The following is a 22,670-nucleotide window of genomic DNA, read 5'->3' as shown; positions in this document are numbered from 1 at the left end:
CGTGTCCTTAACCAAATTTCTCCCAAATGTTGAAATGTAACCCAAATCCACCACTTCCGCTAGCAGCTCGTTCCACACTCTCACCACACACGGGGTGAAGAAGTTCACCCTCACGTTCTCCTTAACATTTCACTTTTCACCCTTAACCTATGACCTCTAGTTGCAGTCTCACCTAACCTCAGTAGAGAAAGCTTGGCAGCATTTACCCTATCTATACCCCTCATAATTTTGTATACCTCTATCAAATCTCTTCTCAATCTTCTACGTTCCAAGCAATAAAAGTCCCACCCTATTCAACCTTTTCCTATAACTCAAGTCATCATATCCTGGCAACACCCCTGTAGAATTTTTCTGTACTCTTTCAATCTTATTTACATTTTTCCTGTATGTAGATGACCTAAAGTGCACACAATAATCCCAATTAGGCCTCACCAATGTCTTAAACAACTTCAACATAACATCCATCTTCTGTACTCAAAATATTGATTTATTAAGGCCAATGTGCCAAAAGCTCTCTTTATGACCCTATCTACCTGTGACACCACTTTCAAAGAATTATGGATCTGCATTCCCTGATCCCTCAGTTCTACCTTACACCTCAATGTCCTACCGCCCGCCGTGTAAGACCTCCCCCGGATGGTCATCCCAAAATGCAACACATCACACTTGTCTGCCTTATTTTTCATCTGCCATTTTTTATCTCATTTTTCCAGCTGGTCCAGATCCCACTGCAAATTTTGATAGCCTTCCTTGCTGTCCACTACACCCCCAATCTTGGAGTCATCCGCAAATTTTCTAATCCATTTTGTCACATTATCATTCAGATTGTTGATATAGATGACAAACAACAATGGACTCAGCACCGATCCCTGCAGCACACCTCCGGCTACAGGCCTCCAGTCAGAGGGGCAGCCGACTAGAACCACTTCCTGGCATTTTCGGTGAGCCCAATGTCTAATCCAATTTACTACCTCAGCTTGAATGCCAAGCAAGTGAACCTTCTTGACTAACCTCCCATGCGGGACTTTGTCAAGGGCTTTGCTAAAGTCCACGAAGACAACATCCACTGCCTTGCCTTCATCAACTTTCCTCAGAACTTCCTCAAAAAAACTCTATAAGATAGGTCAGACAAGACTTAAAACGCACAAGGTCACGTTGACTATTCCTAATCGGTCCCTGTTTATCTAAATACTTATATATCTGGTCCTTTAGAATACCAGGCTCACTGGCCAGTAATTTCATGGCTTATTCTTGGAGCCTTCCTTAAACAAAGGAACAACATTTGCTATCCTTCTATTCTTGCCACCCCACCCATGGCTGAGGTTGTTTTAAATATCTCTGCTAGTGCTCCTGCAATTTCCACACTATCCTGTGTATACCTGCTATGTACTTCCTTCTTTTTCTTAACCAGGACCTTAATATCGCCTGAAAAGCAAGGTGATCCCTTCTCTCTCCTTCACCATTCTCCATTCTCACTTCCCTCTCACCTTATCTCTTTACCAGACTATCACCTCCCTCCGTGTGGTGCTCCTCCCCTTTTCTTTCTTCCATGGCCGTCTGCCTTCTCCTATCAGATTCCCCCTTTTCCAGCCCTGTATCTCTTTCACCAATCAACCCCAACTCTTTACTTCACCCCTCCCGGTTTCACCTATCACCTTGTGGTCCTTCCTCCCCCCACTTCTTACTCTGTCTCCTCATCTTTTTTTCCAGTCCTGATGAAGGGTCTTGGCCTGAAACATTGACTGTACTCTTCTCCATAGATGCTGCCTGGCCTGCTGTGTTCCTCCAGCATTTTGTGTGTGCTACCCAAACCTTTTATCCTTGCCTTTTATTCTGACGGGAACATACAAACTTTATCCTCTCCAAACTACTTAGCAAGTACACCTTTGCCAGAAAGCAAACTGTCCCAAACCACACTTGCCAGATCCTTTCTGATACCATCAAAATTGGACTTCCTCCAATTTAGAACCCCAACCTGAGACCAGCCCTATCCTTTGCCATAATTACCTTGAAACAAATGGCATTATGATCACTAGATGCAAAGTGTTCCCCTGAACAAACTTCTGTCACCTGCTCTGTCTCATTCTCTATAGGAGATCTTGTATCATACTCTCTTTAGATGGGACTTCTATGTACTAATTCAGGAAACTTTTCTCATCCAGCCCCTTTATTGTATGGGAGTTCCAGTCAATATGTGGCAAGTTAAAACAACCTCATGTTTCTTGCAACAGTTTGTGATCTCTCTACAAATCTGACTGTTGGGTGCTGTATAATATGATCTATTTAATGTAATCATATCTTTATTATTCCCATAAAGCCTCACTAGACGAGCTCTCCAGTCTGTCCAGACTGAGCACCGTTGTGACATTTTCTCTGACGAGTAATGCCTTCCCCTTTTCCTTTAATCCCTCCTATTCTGTCACGTCCAAAACAATGGGAACCCGGAACACTGAGCTGCCATTCCTGATCCTCCAGCATCCAAATCTCACTAATGGTTACAAGGTCATAATTCCACATGCTGATCAATGCCCTAGTACCATCTGCTTTTCCTACATTGAAATATACACAGCTCAGAACTTTCATCCTACCACGCTCAACCTTATGATTCCTGACCTGGTATATTGGCTTAAGAACATCTTTCTCTACAATATCTCCACTCTCTGCTCTGGTACTCTGGTTCCCATCCCCATGTTCAGGTGCAAACCATTCCTGACCTTTAACTTAGTGCCTAACTCACTGAACTCACTTTGCAGGACCTCGTCACCCATCTTACCCATATTATTAGTAACAATGTGGACCATGCCCTCTGGCTGTTCACCCTCCCACTTAAGAAAACTGTGGACTCAATTCAAGATAACCCTGACCCTGGCACCAGGGAGGCAACAAACCACTTGGGAATCTCGTTCCTCTTCACATAACTTCCTTTCTATTTCCCTAACAAATCCCCTCTCACCACAGCTCGCCTCTTCTCCCCCCGTTCCCTTCCGACCACAGAGACCTAACTGCTGTGTCTTTCTTCTGCTGGGTCATCACCACCCCCCCATCAGAATCCAATATGGTATACCTGTTGTTGAGGGGAAAAGCACTGGGGTACATTGCACTGGCTGCCTATCCCCTGTCCACCTCCTGTCAGTCACCCAGTTACATGTGTCCTGCACGTTAGGTGTAACTACTTCCCTGTATGTCCTGCCTACCAATCCCTTAGCCTCCTGAATGATCCAGATTTCATCCAGTTCCATTTCCAGCTCTAATTACTTAATACAGTCTGTTAGAGGCTGCAGCTAGAAGCACTTCTTGCAGGTGTAGTTGTCAGGGCCATTGGAAGTCTCCCTATCTTCCCACATCCTGCAAATGGAGCATTCCGGTATCTTGTCTGGCATCCCCACTGCTCTAAATATGCAACAAGAAATAAATAAAGAATAAATTACAAAAAAATGTTAACTATAGTATTCCCTTCTCCTCGCTTTAGCCTCAATGAGCCAAAGCCTCACTCTAACACAGGTCCACTCACACAATGGCCGCTCCACTTAAACCTAACTTCTCTTCATTGGTCATTGCCAAGTGTGTACTTATCCTTAATCCAATGTCTCCTTGGGAACTGTGGCACACAAAAGATGTCGACTACCCCTGCTCACTTCTTTTAAGCTCTCTCTCCCTCTACGATATCAGGTGACTCCTCAGGACTGTTGTATGCAAAATGTGGTGACTGCTACCGCTCACTCCTTTAAAACTCACTCACTCTCCCTCTCTCTCTCTCTATGCAATCTGGCGTTTCCTATAATGTGTGTATTATGATACAATATATTATAAGATGCAAATTACAATACTTACTGGAATTTAAAGTATATTTTATGTTTTGTACTGTACTACTGCCACAAAACAACAAACTTGAACTGATTCCTTGAGCCTTGACACTGTGGTACCAAGGGCAGGGGAGGTAGAACTTGGGAAGGGGGGTTGGTAATGAGCTAGGCATAGTGGCATCTCCCTTTCCCTGGTCCGCAGGTGATAGTGCTCTGTTCCATTCAGCTCAGCAGCTCGGAGCTCGCCCCCCATCTGGCACTCTTCTTCCATCTCCAGTGAAATGCTTTGAACGTAACCAGCTAACCACTTGTTAATGAAAGGCTAATTGGCCCTGTCTAGACAGGAAAACAAAACCCCACAGTAATCCCTGCCACCTGCTGGGCCAATCACTTTCGGGCTAAAGTTACAACTTCAGCCAGCCTTGGGGTCAAAAGCAGTTACTGCACTGTATAAAATCTCAGCACTTGTTACATTTCCACTCCTTCCATGAATCTGTATTAACAGAAAATGTCAGTTATCAGTGGAAATACAATTTTACTCAGTGCATGTAAATTCTGCTTAACGTAAAGAAAGGCAATTTACAGACTGCGGACTCTCAGAGACAGGAAACTGTAAATCACATGCTAAACAAAGTGTACAGTATATCATTTCACACCACCCTGCATTCCTGATTCCCCATCCCATCAGCAGAACAGGTCCACAGACATAGGAGCTGAATTAGGCCATCCAGCCACCAAGTCTGCTGCACTATTCCATTATGGCTGATTTATTCTCTCTCTCAACCCCATTCTCCTGCCTAATCCCCATAACCTTTGACCTCCTTACTAGTCAAGAATATATCAACTTCTGCTTTAAGCATACCCCAAGACTCGGCCTCCACAGTTGTCTGTGGCAATGAATTCCACAGACAGAGAGGAATTCCTTTAGCCATCTTTTGGCTGAAGAAATTCCTTCTCATCTCCATTCCAGATGGACATCTCTCTGTACTGAGGCTGTGTCCTCTGGTCCTAGATTCCCCACTACAGGAAACATCCTCTCCACATCCTTTCAATACTCGATAGGTTTCAATGAGATAACCCATCATTCATTTCAAAGTTCAAAGTTTAAATTAAATTTATTATCAAAGTACATATCTCTCACCATATACAACCCTGAGACTAATTTTCTTGTGGGCATTCATAGTAAATAGAAAGAAGCCAAATCGAATCAATAAATAACAGCACATGACTGAGACTGACAAACAAACAATGTGCGAAAGACAACAAACTGAAAATATAAGAAAAGAAAAACATAATAAATAAATAAATAAGCAATAAAAACATGAGAAAATCTGCAAATGCTGGAAATCCAAGGCAAACCACACAAAATGCTAAAGGAACTCAGCAGGCCAGGCAGCATCTATGGAAATTAATAAATAGTCGATGTTTTGGGCCATGACGCTTCATCAGGACTCCTGATAATAAGCAAAAATATAGAGAACACATGTTGTAGAGCCCTTAAAAATGAGTCTATAGATAAGACCCTAAGAGATAGGAAGAGAATTAGGCCATTTGGCCCATTGAGTCTGCTCTACCATTTCATCATGGCTGATCCATTTCATTCTCCGCTCCAGTCTCCTGCCTTCTCCCTGCACCCCTTCGTGCCCTGACTAATCAAGAATTTATCAATCTCTGCTTTAAATACACCCAATGATTTGGCCTCCACAGCCACCCGTGGCAACAAATTCAATAGATTTACCACTCTCTGGCTAAAGAAATTCCTCTTCATCTCCTTTCTAAAAGGCTGTGTCCTCTGGTCTTAGCCCCTCCCACCACAGGAAACATTCTCTCCACATCCACTCTATCAAGGCCTTTCAACATTTGATAGGTTTCAATGAGGTCACCCCTCATTCTTCTGAATTCCAGTGAGTATAGGTCCATAGCCATCAAACACACTTCATATGACAAGCCTTTCCATCCCAGAATCATTTTCATGAACTTTCTTTGAACCCTATCCAACGTCAGCACATCCTTTCTTAGGTAAGGGGCCCAAAACTGCTCACAATACTCCAAGCGAGGCCTCACCAGTATTTTATAAAGCCTCAATTACATCCTTGCTTTTATATCCTAACCCTCTCGCAATGAATGTTAAAATCACATTTGCCTTCCTCGCCACCAACTCAAGCTGCAAGTTAACCTTTGGGGAATCCTGCACGAGGAATCCCAAGTCCCTGTGTATGTCAGATTTTCAATTTTTTTCTCCATTTAGAAAATAGTCCACACTTATATTTCTTCTATCAAAGTGCATAGTCATACACTTCCTAACCGACACTATTTTCCATCTGCCACTTCTTTGGCCACTCTCCTAATTTGTCTAATTCCTTCTCTACTCTCTCTAACTTCTTCAAAACTACCTGCCCCTCCATCTAGCTTCATATCATTTGCAAACTTGGCCACAAAGCCATCAATTCCATCATCCAAATCATATAACGTAAAAAGAATTGGTCCCAACACAAAGAATCAGATGCCTGTGGAACACGAGAAGTCACCGGCAGCCGACCAGTATAGGCTCCCTTTATCCCCACTCTTTGCCTTCTGCCAATCAGCCACTGCTAGAACCTTTCCTCTAATAGGTTGTGGAAGCAGTACAATGCTGAGATGAGTGAAGTTAACCCCTGTGGTTCAAGAGCCTGATGGTTGAGGAATAATAACTTTCTGAACCTGGTGGTGTGAGTCCTGAGGCTCCTGTATCTTCTTCCTGATGGCAGCAATGAGAAGAGATGGTGGGGGTCTTTGATGATCGATGGCGGGGGTCTTATAAACTCCCCCAAGTACAGGCCCTCTGCCATACTTTTCAAAAAATCTTTTTAGCTGTTACAATTTCACTGGCAAACTCATCTCTTCTGGCATGAATCTTGAGCATACGACCAAGTAAGAGCAACTTAATTTAGAAATTATTTTTAGAAAAGGGGAAATAACAGGGGTTAAGATTCCTCTAGAGAAAGGGTCCCCAACCTATTTTATGCCATGGACCCCTATCATTAACTGTGGGATTTGTGGACCCCAAGTTGAGAACTCCTGCTCTAGATGCATTTTCAATCTGATCTGCTATCATCAATCACAATGAACCCCCCTCCTACCTGTCAAACATCACACTGGAAGAAGAGCCATGATTCAGAATGAAGCAGTATTGTTACTGCATGCTTCAATTTGTCAAGTCTTGTCCAAAAACAGGGAGTCAAGCAAACCTGATGTCATCAAAGTCAATGTAACCACAAGAAATTCTGCAGATGCAGAAAATCCTGGGGAACACACACAGATTGCTGGAGGAACTCAGCTGGTCATCTATGGAGAGGAATAAACAATCACCATTTTGGACCAAGACCCTTCAAAGTGAGAGTCAAAGTAAATTTATTATCAAAGCATGTATATATCACTATATATACTATCTTGAGATTCATTTTCTTGTAGATATTTATGGGAAAATAAAGAAATACAATAGAATTTTTGAAAAACTATAAATAAATAAAGAATGACAACCAACATGCAAAAGAAGATAGTGTAAAATAAAAATTAAATAAAAAAATACTGAGAATATGAACTGTCGAGGCCTTGAAAGTGAGTCCATATGTTGTGAAATCAGTTCAGAGTTGAGGTGAGTGAAGTTATCCATGCTGCTTCGGAAGCCTGATGGTTGTAGGGTAATAACTGTTCCTGAACCTGCTGATGTGGGACCTAGGTGCTTTGATAATAAATTTATTTTGAACTTTAATTTTGACTGAGGTACCAGAGTTTTCAAAGACAAAAGAAAAATAACATTGGTACTGCTAATCTATAGTGAAGCTAATTTATAACGTCAAACCTGGGGTTAATTTTTTCGCTGTACAGTATGTCACTGATTTAGATTAATGTTGTTCACTGATTCATGTTGATCTGTAAAGTGAGGTGTACACAAGTGTCCAGTGCTCTCCAGAGCTTCCTGTGGTCAATGCAGGAGAATCGCCGTATCAAGCCACGATGTATCCAGATAGGATGCTTTCTATCGTGCAAGTCTCATATAAAACAGCAGTGGCTGGAGAAAGTATCTTCAAAGCACCAATTCTCTGGCATGTTTAAATTGGACCATTTACACAGGCTGGATCTTTTCTTGGTCCCAGACTGCCGCCTCACCCCTGGTCTCTTGAAGGAACTCTCACCGAAGGCTGAGTAAAGTCAGATGGTATTCAAGGCCTACAGCACTGGGATCCACAAACTCCATGATCCTTACCCTCCAGAAGTACTTACCTTCTGCACAGTACCAACAGGGGGCAGTCATGTTCTACTGACAGCTCAAGTTCAAGTCCAAGGCCACTACATCCCAAGTAAGCATAGTTGCCCTTCCAGCAAGAACAATGTAACAAAACAACCTACATACCAGAGAGCTACACTCCCAGATTTTGCCAGTAGCTCTGCAAGGCCTTGAAGGCTAATGAGGAAGCTACCATTCTTCCTGGCCACAGATAATAAAGGTTTCTCCTCAGATTACCTCTGTTTCCTTTTGCCAATCATCTGAAACCAGGGTCCTTTGGTTATTGAGATGTGGAGGTCAGTATACCTCTACACCCCGTTAGTGCTTACAGCCAAAGATATAAGACTCTTCCTAATAATCTATCCGGTTCAGCAACTAGCTTTGTGACCTACGTTCCACCTTCAAGAACATACATAGAACACAGAACTGTATAGGATGGAAACAGCTCCTTTGCCCCCTGATGTCTGTGCTGAACACAATGCCAAATTAAATTAAATCTTTTCTGCCTGTACATGATCAACAGCCTTCTGTTCCCTGCATCATCATACGTTTATCTAACATCCTTTTAAATGCCACTATCAAAATGTTCAAAGTAAATTTATTATTAAAGTAGGCACTATATAACTACCCTGTGATTCATTTTCTTGTAGGCATTCACGGTAAATACAAAGTAACACAATGGAATCAATTTAAAAAATGCACAGGACAGAGACGGATGGACAACCAGTGTGCAAGGGACAACAAACTGTGCAAATACAAAAAGAAAAGAGAAAATGAGACTAAATAAATAAGCAATAAATATCGGAAACACAAGTTTCAAAGTCCTTAAAAGTGAGTCCATATGTTGCGGAATCAGCCCAGTGTTGGGGTATGTGAAATTATCTACTCTGGTTCAAGAGTCTGATAGTTGAGGGATTATAATTGTTCTTGAACCTGGTGGGGTAGGTCCTGAAGCTCTTGTACCTCTTTCATGATGGCAGCAGTGAAAAGAGAGCATGGTCTGATGATGGATGCTGCTTTCCTGCAACAGTGCTCCTTGTAGATGTGCTCAATGGTGAGGAGGACCTTACCTGTGTTGGACTGAGCTGTATCCACTACTTTTTGTCTTTTTTTCCATTCGACGGCCTATCTTTTTCTACCATCATCCCTGGCAGCCCAATCCATTCTCTGTTAAAACTTGCCCACATGTCTCTTTTAATCTTTCTCCCCCTCACCTTAAGTGCAAGTCCACCAGTACTGGACACTTCTACCCTGGGAAAAAGGATCTTACAGTCTTCTCTTTCTATATCTCTGATAATTTTGTATACCCCCATCAAGTCTCCAATGCTATAGACCAGGGGTCCCCAACCTGGGGTTCACAGAGCCTTCAGTTAATGGTAAGGGTCCATGGCATAAAAAAACTTGGAAACTCCTGTCTTAGGCCAAACAACCCAAGTTTCTCCAAACTCTCCTTTTCTGGCTATCTACTGTATGCCAAGTCACTTCTCATCCTTCTTCTCTCCAAAGAGAAAAACCCTAGTTCACTCAACCTTTCCTCATAAGACACGCTCTCTAATCCAGGAAGCATCCTCCTTCTCTGCACCACCTCCATAGCCCTCATATCTAAATGGCGGGAGGGTGGGGGGGAGCCAGAAGTGAACACCATATTCCAAGTGCGGTTTAATCAAAGTTCTTTACAGTTGTATCATGACCTTCTTGTTGGTTGTCCATTGTATCTGCCAATAACAGGAAACAAGGGCAGGAGAGACTTTAAAGTTGAAAAGCCATTGCACTGGAAGCCATTCCACTTGACCTCAGAAGTCTGGGTCCAGTGATACGAGTAGTCATCACAACTGGGGCTTTGCTTGGTTGCAGTGAATGACCATGACTTCTGTGCTGCATCATGCCCTTCGCTCTCCACAGAGCATTGCAGAATTGCCTTTCTGGCCATTGGATCTCACTGTTGATCTCATCCACCCAGTCCGCCAGAGCTGACTTCGAACATGACTTCCTCACTCTTATACTAATGCCCTGGCCACTGAAGGCACCTTCTTCACCACCTTTATCTACTGCTTAACTATCTTCAGTGAGCTAAGGATTTGGACCCCAAGATCCCTCTCAATATCAAGATTTATGATACAGTACTACAGTACATACAGTACTGTGTAAAAGTCTTGGCACATATATATAGCTAAGGTGCCTAAGTCTTTCGCAGTACTGTGGTAATCTTTTGTTTGCACTGTACTGCTGCAAAAAAATATCATGACATATGTGAGTGATGATAAACCTGATTCTGATATGGGTCTTATTGTGGACTGAGAGTGGGAAGGAGGCAGGGAGAGGGGAATCACGTTGGGAAAAGGGGAAGGGAGAGTGGAGGGAGCGGGAAGCACCAGAGAGACATTTTGTGTGATCAGTAAACCAATTGTTTGGAATTAAATGACCTTGCCTGGTGTCTCAGGGCCGGTTGTGTCTGCACCTGTGCCATCCACTCCTTCGCTGCCACCAGTCCCACACCCCTCCCACGGTGCTCCACCCTCGCCGTTCCCAACATCCGTTCTTCCTACCAGATTTACAAACTTGCTCTTTGCTCCACATTGACAAATACAGTACCATCCAAAAGTCTTAGGCACCCCAGCTATACATATCTCTAAGATTTCTGCATAGTACTGTATATTTTCATACAGTTTAATTTTCCTGCTGTTTTGGGGAAGTAGAATTCAGCCCGCATTTTTTGGCAAGCTGCTTCTATATTTATCTGACCCTTTGTCCTTTTGCACCAGTGTGACTTCTTCTTTGATGATTGACCTTTCAGAGATGTTTATGCAAGGATCCAAACCAGCGACCGAGGACAGGAAGCATTGCAGTCAAAATCAGCAGGTTCTTTCCCACCACTGAGTACATCTACAAGGAGCCCTGCCACAAGACAGCAGCATCCATCATCAAGGACGTTCAGTCCAGGCCATGCTCCCTTGTCACCACCACCATCAAGAAGGAGGTACCTTAGGTTCCACGCCACCAGGTTCAGGATCACTTACTACCCTACAACCATCAGGCTCCTGAACCAGCATGGAGACCTTCACTCACCACAACACTGAACAGATTCCACTACCTATGGACCCACTCTCAAGGAACCTGAATCATTAACGATCCTTAATGGACCATCAGGGAGGAGATACAGACACACAATCAATGTTTTAGAAACAGCTTCTTCCCCTCTGCCATCAGATTTCTGAATGGTCCATGAACCCATGAGCATATGTCGTGAAGTTGTTAACTTAGCAGCAGCAGTACAATGCAATACATGATAATATAGAAAAAAAAGTAAATCAATTACAGTAAATATATAGGCATCCGTTAGTCTCGTGAGACCATGGATTTGCGCCTTGGAAGGTTTCCAGGGCGCAGGCCTGGGCAAGGTTGTATGGAAGACCGGCAGTTGCCCATGCTGCAAGTCTCCCCTCTCCATGCCACCGATGTTATCCAAGGGAAGGGCACGAGGGCCGATACAGCTTGGCACCAGTGTCGTCACAGAGCAATCTGTGGTTAAGTGCCTTGCTCAAGGACACAACACACTGCCTCAGCAGAGGCTCGAACTAGTGACCTTCAGATCACTAGACCAACATCTTAACTACTTGGCCACGCGCCAATACAAATAATATATATGTGTACTAGGTAAGTAAATAACTAAATTCAAAATAGTGTAAAAATAGAAATAATAAAAGTGAGGTAGTGCTTCTGAGTTCAATGTCCATTTAGGAATCAGATGGCAGAGGGGAAGAAGCTGTTCCTGAATCGCTGAGTGTGTGCCTTCAGGCTTCTGTACCTCCTACCTGATGGTAACAGTGAGAAAAGGGCATGTCCTTCGTGATGGGGGTCCTTAATGATGGATGCCGCCTTTCTGAGGCACTGCTCCTTGAAGTTGTCTTGGATACTATAGAAGCTAGTATCCAACATGGAGCTGACTAATTTTACAACTTTCGATAGTTTCGTTCAATCCTGTGCAGCAGTAGCATCACCTCCCCCCACCCACCAGACAGTGATGCAGCCCGTCAGACCGCTCCCCACGGTACAGCTGTAGAAGTTTCTGAGTGGGTTAGAGGACAAGCCAAATCTGCTCAAACTCCTAATGAAATATAATCGCTGTCTTGCCCTCTTCATAGCCCATCAATACGTTAGGACCAGGTTAGATCCTCAGAGATCTTCTAGCAATTTTTTTTTATATATATATATATATATATATATATATATATATATACAGCATATTCTTCTTGTAACTTATATTGATTTTTTATGTATTGTGCTACACTGCCACAGAACAACAAACTTCACAGCATTCGTCGATGGTTCTGATTCTGAAACACAGAAATTCTCACAATCGTCTGCTTTTGCAGGGGCTCCTATGGAGTTTTTGGCCAAGGTTACAGTAGAAATGCCCAGTGAAGTATTCCTCTGATGCACTTCTTGCCAGGTAAACGGCCCCGTGACTCCTTGAGCTGTGATCAGGAGCAGCATTTACAAGAAATAATTAGATTATGAGGACACGCAGTCCTCTTTTATTGTCATTTAGTAATGCTTGCATTAAGAATTGATACAATGTTTTTCCAGAATGATATCACAGAAACACATGACAAACCGATGTAATGCATGCCAGGAAAGGATTAACATGAGAGGCATAATTTTAACGTGATTGGAGGAAAGTTCAGGAGGGATGTCAGAGGTAGGTATTTTTACACAGGCAGTGAGGAATAGGTGGAATGCCCTGCTAGGGTGGTGGCAGATACATCAGGGACGTTTTAAGAAAATCTTAGATAGGCACGTGGATGATTGAAAAATGAGGGGCTATAGGAAGGAATGGTTAGATTGATCTTAGAATAGGTTAAAACATCGCGGGCTGAATGGCCTGTACTGTGCTGTAATGTTCTGTGTTTTGTGTCAGGAAGGAATTTAAAACATTTTGAGAAATTAATTTTTAAGGTGTGAATGGACAGAAAGAATTAAAATCCACTGGTCACTAAAATTAAATCAGAACCACTGGCATACGTCTTGAAATGGTTTCTTTTGCAGTAGCAGTACATCATAATAAAAAGCTAAAAATTACACTAAGTACATAAAAATTAAAATAAGTAATGCAAAAACAGAAAAAAATATATTGAGGTAATGTACATGGGTTCATTGTCCATTCAGAAATCTAATGGAGGAGGGGAAGAAGCAGTTCCTGAAACTTTGAGTGTTTGTCTTCAGGCTCCTGTACCTCATAATTTTATAATTATTAGGTACTTTATAATTAGAACCCTGTACTTAATAATCCTAATAATTTTTTAACTGGTGCTACCTTTAACATGGATCCCAATAAAAGGATACCCAATTTCTGAGGAAAAGCTTTGTCTTTTTTCCACATTATTGCAATAACATAAGCAACGGCAGTTCCGCCTGACAACAGGACATTCTGAATGGGCTCAAAGGAAAGAATACTGTTTCCACAGGGAAGGAATGTTACAGGTTCGATTGTGCACTCACCTCCTTCCATCTCCTCTTGCCAGTTCCTACTGCTGCCCGCAGGGGAGGTGGGTGAGGGATAGAATTCTCCACCTGGGCTAGTGTCAATATCATCTTCCATCGAACCTGACTTATGCCTCTTACTCCTGCAAAGGATTAAAAAGAAAAGGCTGTGTTTATTGCTGAACATAGACGGCTCAGATGTTATATTTTCTGGTCTCTTTCACTTCAGTGCACGCTGAGAATAACAGGTAATGGAAATTAGTTCCCGAGTGTGCCATATATTAACGTTTTTTCCCACCGGTGCAAACGGTACAAAGTTAATGGGAGTTCTCTCCAGGGATATATAGAGGTTCACCAGGATGCTGGCTAGATCATAGGGCATGTGCTATAATGAGAGAGTGGACAAACTTGGGTTGTTTTCTCTGGAGCAGTGGAGGCTGAAGGTTATAGAGGTTTATAAGATTATGAGAGGCATAGATAGAGCAGACAGACAGTATCTTTTCCCCAGCAATGCGATGTCTAATACCAGAGGACATGCATTTAAGGTGGGGTGGGGTGCTAAATTCAAAGGAGATGTGAGAGGCAAGTTCTTTACACAGAGAGTGATGGGTGCCTGGAATGCCCTGCCTGTGATGGTGGTCGAGGCAGATACATTACAGCTTTATTAGATGCTTAGGCAGACACATGAATGTGAGGAAAATGAAAGATATGGACATTGGGCAGGTGGTTTAGTTGGCCATTTGATTTCTAATTTATTTGGTTCAGCACAACTTTGTGGACTGAAAGGCTCATTCCCGTGCTGCACTGTTTTATGTTCTACTTTCCATAGAAACAGTTCAATAGGTTTCAGGTAAACCTCAGGATTTGTGGCTTGCTACGTAGGCAAATATAAAAAGGGAGATGAACACTATTAGTTTCAGAGACTTGTCATCAGAAAATAGTCAAGGTAATGCAGTCTGCATCTGAGTAAAAAATAAATATACACGGACCTCAGAAAGTCTCCATTTAGAATGCATTTCCAGCGGTGTGTGGAATATTTTGGTAATATTGCAAATACATTGCAATTATTTGTTGTTTACACAATGTTTTACGGATTAAGTGCAAGAAGTATGTGAATGGCATATGTCATTATGGCACCATGACATAAGTGAGCACCTCACTAAAGTGAAACAAAGTAGATGTTTTCCCCAGTCACTTGTGGTTTTCTTTCAATTAGTTTATAGAGTTACAAAACATAACACTTCCTTTATGGACTTAAACAATAAGGTCTTGCTGAGCAGAGAAATCATGCATTTATAAAGATAAACATTAGCTTCATTTGTCACATGCACATTGAGACATACAGTGAAACGTGCTATTTGCATCAACAACGAACACAGACTGAGAATGTGCTGGGGGCAGCCCACAAGTGTTGCCATGCTTCCAGCACCAACACCGCATGTCCATAACTTACAAACTCTTGTGCTGTTTATTGTTGGTACTGTGTTTTGCACCTTGGCCCGAAGGAACACTATTTCATGTGGTTATATTCATGTATGGTCGAATGATAACACTGGACAGCAAATATTTTGCTCCTGAAGACTTTTGGGTGTATCTTATGGATTTTGGGCTGCTGATCATGAAAATCATCATGAAATTTCCATATCATGCACTATTTTTTAAAATCACCTATATTTGTTATTTCAATTCATAATTCAAGTCATTGTGTTGCCCACAATGAGGTGCAACATGTCACTAAAGATTCATTTTCTGCATTCCCATTTAGAATTATTCGCTGTAAATCTTGGTGCTGTCTGTGATGAGCACAGTGAAAGGTTTCACCAGGACATTGCGGTCATGGAGAAACGGTATCAGGGCAACTGAAATCCATCAATGCTGGCTGATTATTGTTCGACGCTGAGAACAAATGAAAATCATCAACAAAATATCTTTAGCTTAATTGAACCATTGCAAAGCATCAGCACCATTATGCAATTAAACACATTATATTCAATGAAAGTTAATTTTTTGTTTCTCCAAACTCTTACGTGATACAAGTAGTCTGAAATTATATGTGTGTTCAGCTTCACCAGGTCTATCATAAACAAAAAACAAATTCTCAGGAAGCAAAACTTTCAAAACAATTTGTTGTCCAGTGTAATTAAGCTTGAACTTGAACTTACTAGTGTGTATGTCTTTGGAATGTGGAAGAAACCGGAGAATGTGAGAGGCAACCCACATAGTCCATTAACTCAGGATTGTAAAACAACTCACTGATAGCATGAGGGTACATAGCACAATGTTAATAAAGGTTGCCCTTTTTATTAACACAAAGTTCAAACTTCAGAGTAAATTTATTATCAAAGTACAGTACATGTATGTCACCATATACAACCCTGAGATTCATTTTCTTGCAGGCATTCAAAGTAGAACAAAGAAATACAATTGAATCAATGAAAGACGACACACAAAGACTGACAAGCAACCGAGGTGCAAAAGATGATAAACTGCAAATACAAAAAACAAATAATAATAAGAAGAAGTAAACCTCCGTGAACTTCAGTTCAGAATGTTATTTGTTTACTTTTATTGTTTGCATGATTTGTCTTTTTTCTGGACATTGGGTGTTTGACAGTCTTTTTTTAATGGGTTCTATTGGGTTTCTTTGTTTCGTGGCTGCCTGTAAGGAGACAAATCTCAAGGTTGCAGACAGTATACAGTGGCACGCAAAAGTCTGGGCAACCCTGGTCAAGCTTTCTGTTACTGTAAATAGCTAAGCAAGTAAAAGATGAACAAATTTCCAAAAGGCATAAAGTTAAAGATGACACATTTCTTTAATATTTTAAGCAAGAAAACTTTTTTATTTCCATCTTTTACAGTTTCAAAATAACAAAAAAGGAAAAGGGCCCAAAGCAAAAGTTTGGGCATCCTGCATGGTCAGTAACACCCCCTTTGGCAAGTATCACAGCTTGTAAACGCTTTCTGTAGCCAGCTAAGAGTCTTTCAATTCTTGTCTGGGGGATTTTCACTCATTCTTCCTTGCAAAAGGCTTCTAGTTCTGTGAGATTCTTGGGCCGTCTTGCATGCACTGCTCTTTTGAAGTCTATCCACAGATTCTCGATGATGCTTAGGTCAGGGGACTGTGAGGGCCATGGCAAAACCTTCAGCTTGCACTTCTTGAGGTAGTCCATTGTGGATTTTGAGGTGTGTTTCGGTTCATTATCGTGTTGTAGAAGCCATCCTCTTTTCATCTTTGACTTTTTTTACTGACGGTGTGATGTTTGCTTCCAGAATTTTCTGGTATATAATTGAATTCATTCTTCCCTCTACCAGTAAATGTTTCCCATGCCACTGGCTACAACACAAGCCCAAAGCATGATCGATCCACCCCCGTGCTTAACAGTTGGAGAGGTGTTCTTTTCATGAAATTCTGCACCCTTTTTTCTCCAAACATACCTTTGCTCATTGGGACCAAAAAGTTCTATTTTAACTTCATCAGTCCACAGGACTCGTTTCCAAAATGCATCAGGCTTGTTTAGATGTTCCTTTGAACCTTTTGAATAGACTGATGTACTGAAATCTAAACACAAGACATTCTGCAGATTCTGGAAATCGAGAATAACACGGACAAAATGCTGCTGGAACTCGGTAGGTCAGACAGCATCAACAGTTGGCGTTTCGGACTGATTCCTTCATCAGGACTGGACAGGAAAGGGGAAAGGAGCCAGGATAAGGTGGGTGGGTGGGGGTGGGAAATGAAGTGAGAAGCTGGGAGGTGATAGGTGGAAAAGGCAAAAGGCTGAAAAAGAAGGAATCTGATAGGAGAAGCGAGTGGACTGTGGGAGAAAGGTAGGGAAGAGGGGCACCAGAGGGAGGTGATAATCACACCCCCACCAATCTAGAGAGAGGGGCACTCACCTGCCCCTCCTACGTCTACCACCTTCACCGCCACCCAACCAGACGAAGAGTGCTGGAATGGTAATTATTTTGTTCATTTCTATCAGCCCAAATTATTGGAATCATTTGATACTTCTCCGATCAAAGGCTCTAACCAAAATCGGCTCCTTAAAAAGAAAGCAGCGGAAGTTGGCACCTTATTGACTTCGCGGGAAGATCGTGGCTGTAGCTATAAGTACAGCCTGCGTGTGCAGGTTCCTGATTAGTCAGGGTGTCAAAGGTTATGAGGAAAAGGCAGGAGAGTGGGGTTGAGAAGTTATGCTAGAGCAGACTCGATGGGCCAAATGACATAAATCAGCTCCAATGCCTGGTGGTCTTATGGTTATTGGTCCCTCATGAGCTGCATAGTTCAGACACATACCCACTTGATGAGCTGCTTGGCAGAGTCCTCCTCATGCCTGTACTTGGTGGGTTCAGTTCGTAGGCTAAGTGTCCTTGTAACTCTCCGAGAGAGAAGTTCGGTCCTGCTCCTGTCACGATGGGGGCTGAAAATTAAAGGTTATCAAAACAGATTAAAATCTCTAAGCACAAGCAAAACACACTAAATGCTGGAGGAATTCAGCAAGTCAGGCAGTGTCTATGGAAGTGAATAAACAGTTTTGGGCTGAGACACTTAATCAAGACTAAAATCTCTCAATCAAATCTAAATTAAAATCTCTAAGCAAACTTGGGTTTAAAAGTTTGTACAAGCCACAATGAAGCCTGAACTGAAACTGTCATTATTGTATAACCAGTTTAACACTGAGTAACTGTAACCACAGAATACATGGGTTGAGTGATTCACATCCAAATGTTCATATTTTGTACAGAATATATACAGAAGTTTGTGAAAATAGTTATGGTGATACAGCAACACCTTTTGCAAGGATAATATTCAGAACCAGAATTAGAATCAGATTTATTATCATCGACATATGTCATGAGATTTGTTGTATTTGCAGTAGCTGTTCAGGGCAATACATGGGATGAAAGGGTTAACTTATGAGGAGTGCCTGATACCTCTGAGCCTGTACTTTCTGGAGTTTAGAAGAATGGGGAGTGGGGAATCTCTCTGATAACTATTGAACATTGAAAGGCCTAGATCGAGTGCATATGGAGAGAACGTTTCTAGATCGAGTGCATATGGAAAGAGTGTTTCTAGATCAAGTGCATACGGAGAGAGTGTTTCTTACAGTGGGGGAGTCTAGAGCCAGAGGTCACAGCCTCAGAACAGAGGAGCAGCCATTTACAACAGAGGTGAGGAGGAATTTCTTTAGCCAGCAGGTGGTGAATCTATAGAACTTATTGCCACAGGTGGCTGTGGAGGTCAAGGCACTGGGTATATTTAAAATGGAGATCGACAGGTTCTTGATTAGTCAGGGTGTCAACTGTTATGGGGAGAAGGCAGGAGAATGTGGTTGAGAGAGGTAGTAATCAGTCAGGATGGAATGGCAGAGCAGACCTGATGGGCCAAGTAGCTTAGTTTTGCTCCTCTATCTTATGGTCTTACATAAAATGTGATTGTTATGATCAGAAATATATTAAAAATGGTTAGGCAGTGCAAAAAGTCAGCAAAATGGTGAGGCTTTGAATGAATATATTCCCCAAAAACCTTGTTAAAACTTCCAACTAAACAAAGCAAAACTTTGTTTCGTTCTGTTTCTTCCAGCCACACGCTGATGCACATCTGAATGGTTGTGTTCCATCACTGTAGCAAGTAGCCTTTGATCTTTAGAGAGAGAGAGAGGGAGGGAGGAGAGAGAAAGAGAGAGGAGGGAGAGAGAGAGAGAATGTGAGAGAGAGGAGAGTGTGAGAGAGAGAGAGAAGAGAGAGAGAGGGGAGAGAGAAAGAGAGAGAGAGAGAGAGAGAGAGAGAGAGAGAGAGCACGTGCGCACAGTGTCTGTTCCTAACCACCTCAGTGGAGACAGTTCCAGACAAGTAACTGTCTGCATTGTGTTCTGTTCTGGTCAAAGGAAATTTACCAGGATTCTGCCTGGATCAAAGAGCATGTCTTATGAGGAATGCTCTTTTTCTGAATTACTTATTTTATATAAATTTAAAAACCAACAAATTTCATAACATATGTTAGTGATCATAAACCTGACTCTGATGTGTTGAGTGAGTTAGGGCTTCTCTTTTTGGAGTGACGGAGGATGAGAGTTGACTTGGTAGAGGTGTAGAAGATGATAAGGGGCATAGATTGAGTGGACAAACAAAGACCTTCCCAGGACAGAAATGGTTAATAGAGGTGGCATAATTTTTAGGTGATTGGAGGGAAGTATAAGAGGGGGATGTCTGAGGTAAATTATTTACACAGTAAATGGTGGGTGCATGGAATGCACTGTCAGGGCTGGTGGTAGAGTCAGGAACATTTGAGACCTTTGAGAAACTCTTAGACAGACACATGGATGATAGAAAAATGGAGGGAATGTGCAAGGGAAGGGTTAGATTGAGTTTAGAGTAGGTTAAGAGATTGTCACAACATGGTGGGCTGAAGGGCCTGTACTGTAATATTCTATGTTCCTTAAACATTTTCTATAGTTTTTAACTTTATTAGATATTCATGCTAATGGAGGACAGTTTAGGGGAGATGTCAAGTACTTTTTTTACTCAGAATGTTGGAATGCACTGCTATGGGTGGTGGTAGAGGCTGATAGATTAGAAACATTTAGAAGGTTCCTAGAAGAGCACATGGATGAAAGAAAAATATCACTACAATCACCCTTGGCAGGGTGTTCCACACACCCAACAGCCTCTATGTGAAAAACTTGCCTCTGACATTCTACCCCCAGAGTTACCCGCCAATAACGTTAAAATTACGCCCCTTCCTATAAGCCATTTCTACCCTGGAAAAAAAGGTCTCTGGATGTCCACTCAATCTATGCCTCTAATCATCTTGTACACCTCTATCCAATCACCTCTCATCCTCCTTTGCTCCAAAGAGAAAATTATTAAATTATTCTTAATGAATAATTTTAAAACAACATCATACCTAAAACATTTTTGCCTGTTTATGTACTTAAGTTACAAAAGGCTGTTATTCCTTATAACAAATCTTAGTGGAACATGTATATATTTGTTTATTTATTGACTGAACTATAGTGCAGAATAGGCCCTTCTGGTCTTCCAAGCCACGACATCCAGCAACACCTGATTTAACCCTAGTTTAATCACAGGACAATTTCCAATGACCAATTACTAACCCTAGCTTAATCACGGGACATTTTCCAATGACCAATTACTAACTGGTATGTCCGTGGACTGAGGGAGGAAACCCAACTATTCCATGGGGAACACATAGAAACTTCTTACAGATGATAGCAGAACTGAACTCCAAACTCCGATTCCCTGAGGTGTAACAGCATCTCACTAACTGCTAGGTCACTGACGCACAGCGAAATGTCTATCAAGTTTGTATAAGGTGGTATAAATAAAAATAACACTTACTTCTCGATACTTGCACAAGCTCATTCACATTGAAGACACCTGAAGTCACAAAACTTTCTTGAAAATCCGTGTGTTCTGTAAAAGACAAGAGGATGAACTGTTTCTGGCTCTTTGGAGAGATAAAGAGCACGACAAATGCTTAGTGTGAGTGAAGATGTGGGGGAAACTTTGCACATTGCACAGGTACAACATGGGTATCCCTTAAGTCACAAGATAAACTGATAGGAACAGCAACAATGTGTCCAAAAAATACTTCCAAGGTACAGGATTCAATATGTTTAATGTCATTTTCAGTACACAAGTGTAAAGGAGAGTGAGATAATTGTTACTCTGGATCCGATGCAGCACAAGATAAAGAACACAATAATAATATACACAATAAATATAAATACATAAGATAGCTTCTATACACAGATTGATTGTATGTCCATAAAGTGATGCTAGGCACAGGAGTGTCTGTACATAAGGTGACTGACAGGAAGTGATAAAGTAGTGGTGTTTGAGGGTGTGGTGGGATGGGTTAGTGGGTGGAGGTGTTGATCAGCCTTACTGCTTGGGGAAAGTAACTGGTTTTGAGTCTGGTGGTCCTGTCATGGATGATACATGATGTCTTCCCTGATGCAAATGGGACAAACAATCCATGAGCAGGGTTGGTGTGATCCTTTATGATGTTTCTGGCTCTTTTTTGGCATCTTTTTGAATATATATCCTTGGTGGTGGGTAGGCTGGTGCCAGTGATGTGTTGGGTGATCCCACTGTGCCATTATATTCTGCCTTTTTCCATGCTGCACCCTCACAGCTGCATCAGAATCACACATGGCACGTCAAGTCAAAATCAGAATCACACATGGCACGTCAGAGTCAACATCAGAATCAGTCCATGAGCAGGGTGAACGAGTTGGTAAAAACTGTGTCATTAAACCTAGCATACATTAACAAGTCTGTTCTGCATAAAACCTTAGAAATTCTGAAGCATTGCCTCTCCGAAAGTTCTTCTGTGGTCAGCTCTTCCAAAGTCCAAGTGTAATCAGGAATAGCGAATGTGGAACAGTGGTGTTTGTTGGTGAAGAACCAAACAGCTTTGTATTAGCATGTGCCTAGGAAGTTCAGTCCTCACTTGCAGATGAAGTCCACCCAGTAAACTCCAGCATTGAAGAACACTACCGTTGGGAAGATTACACTTGAATCCTAATCATTATTGAGAGACATTGTATGATTATGATGTCTCTAACAATTAACTATCAGCACTGAACCTTGCATTCACAGTTTGCAATTTTCATTGTGTAATGATCTGTGCTGTGAAACATTACATGGCTTTATGTATGTCAACAATAAATGCCAAGTTTTACTCTTGCAATGGAAAACCAAAATCAGAATCAGGTTATTACCACTGATATACATCCTGGAATTTTTTGTTTTACAGCAGCTGTAAAGTGCCTGACTTAAAATTACTACAGGTTACAATAAGAAATATATAAAAATATAAAAGTGCAAAAAGGGAGAAAAATATTGAGATATTCAGTGAATTTCAGTGACCACAGTGAACAAATATATAAAAGGATGAAGTTGCTTGGTAGAATATAAGGCTTTTCAAGAGAATTTTGAAGTTAAGGAAATAGAAATGTAGCAAGATTTACGAGTGGCTGGCATTATGACACTGAACTAATAATCATTAGGACCAGTGGGCACGACCTCAGAATACAAGAACATCACTTTCGAACAGAGATCAGGAGGAATTTCTTCAGCCAGAAGGTGGT

General features: G+C 41.8%; 1 protein-coding gene across 5 annotated transcripts in view; it reads right to left on the bottom strand.

The window, feature by feature from the left end:
* Nucleotides 1–22,670, bottom strand: part of nfic (nuclear factor I/C) — a 494,946-nt gene that overhangs the window by 142,023 nt on the left and 330,253 nt on the right. For all 5 annotated transcript variants that reach the window (XM_072243879.1, XM_072243881.1, XM_072243880.1 and 2 more), the window contains exons 4-6: nucleotides 20,914–20,988; nucleotides 17,849–17,972; nucleotides 13,570–13,694 (exon numbers count right to left, since the gene is read on the bottom strand). In XM_072243879.1, coding sequence (XP_072099980.1) covers nucleotides 13,570–13,694; nucleotides 17,849–17,972; nucleotides 20,914–20,988 — 324 coding nt within the window. The remainder of the gene's footprint in view (nucleotides 1–13,569; nucleotides 13,695–17,848; nucleotides 17,973–20,913; nucleotides 20,989–22,670) is intronic.

This window comes from Mobula birostris, chromosome 26, assembly GCF_030028105.1.
Source record: "Mobula birostris isolate sMobBir1 chromosome 26, sMobBir1.hap1, whole genome shotgun sequence".
Taxonomy (NCBI): Eukaryota; Metazoa; Chordata; class Chondrichthyes; order Myliobatiformes; family Myliobatidae; genus Mobula; species Mobula birostris.
The sequence above is the reverse complement of the archived record's forward strand: the minus strand, read 5'-3'. Positions and strand labels throughout refer to the sequence as shown.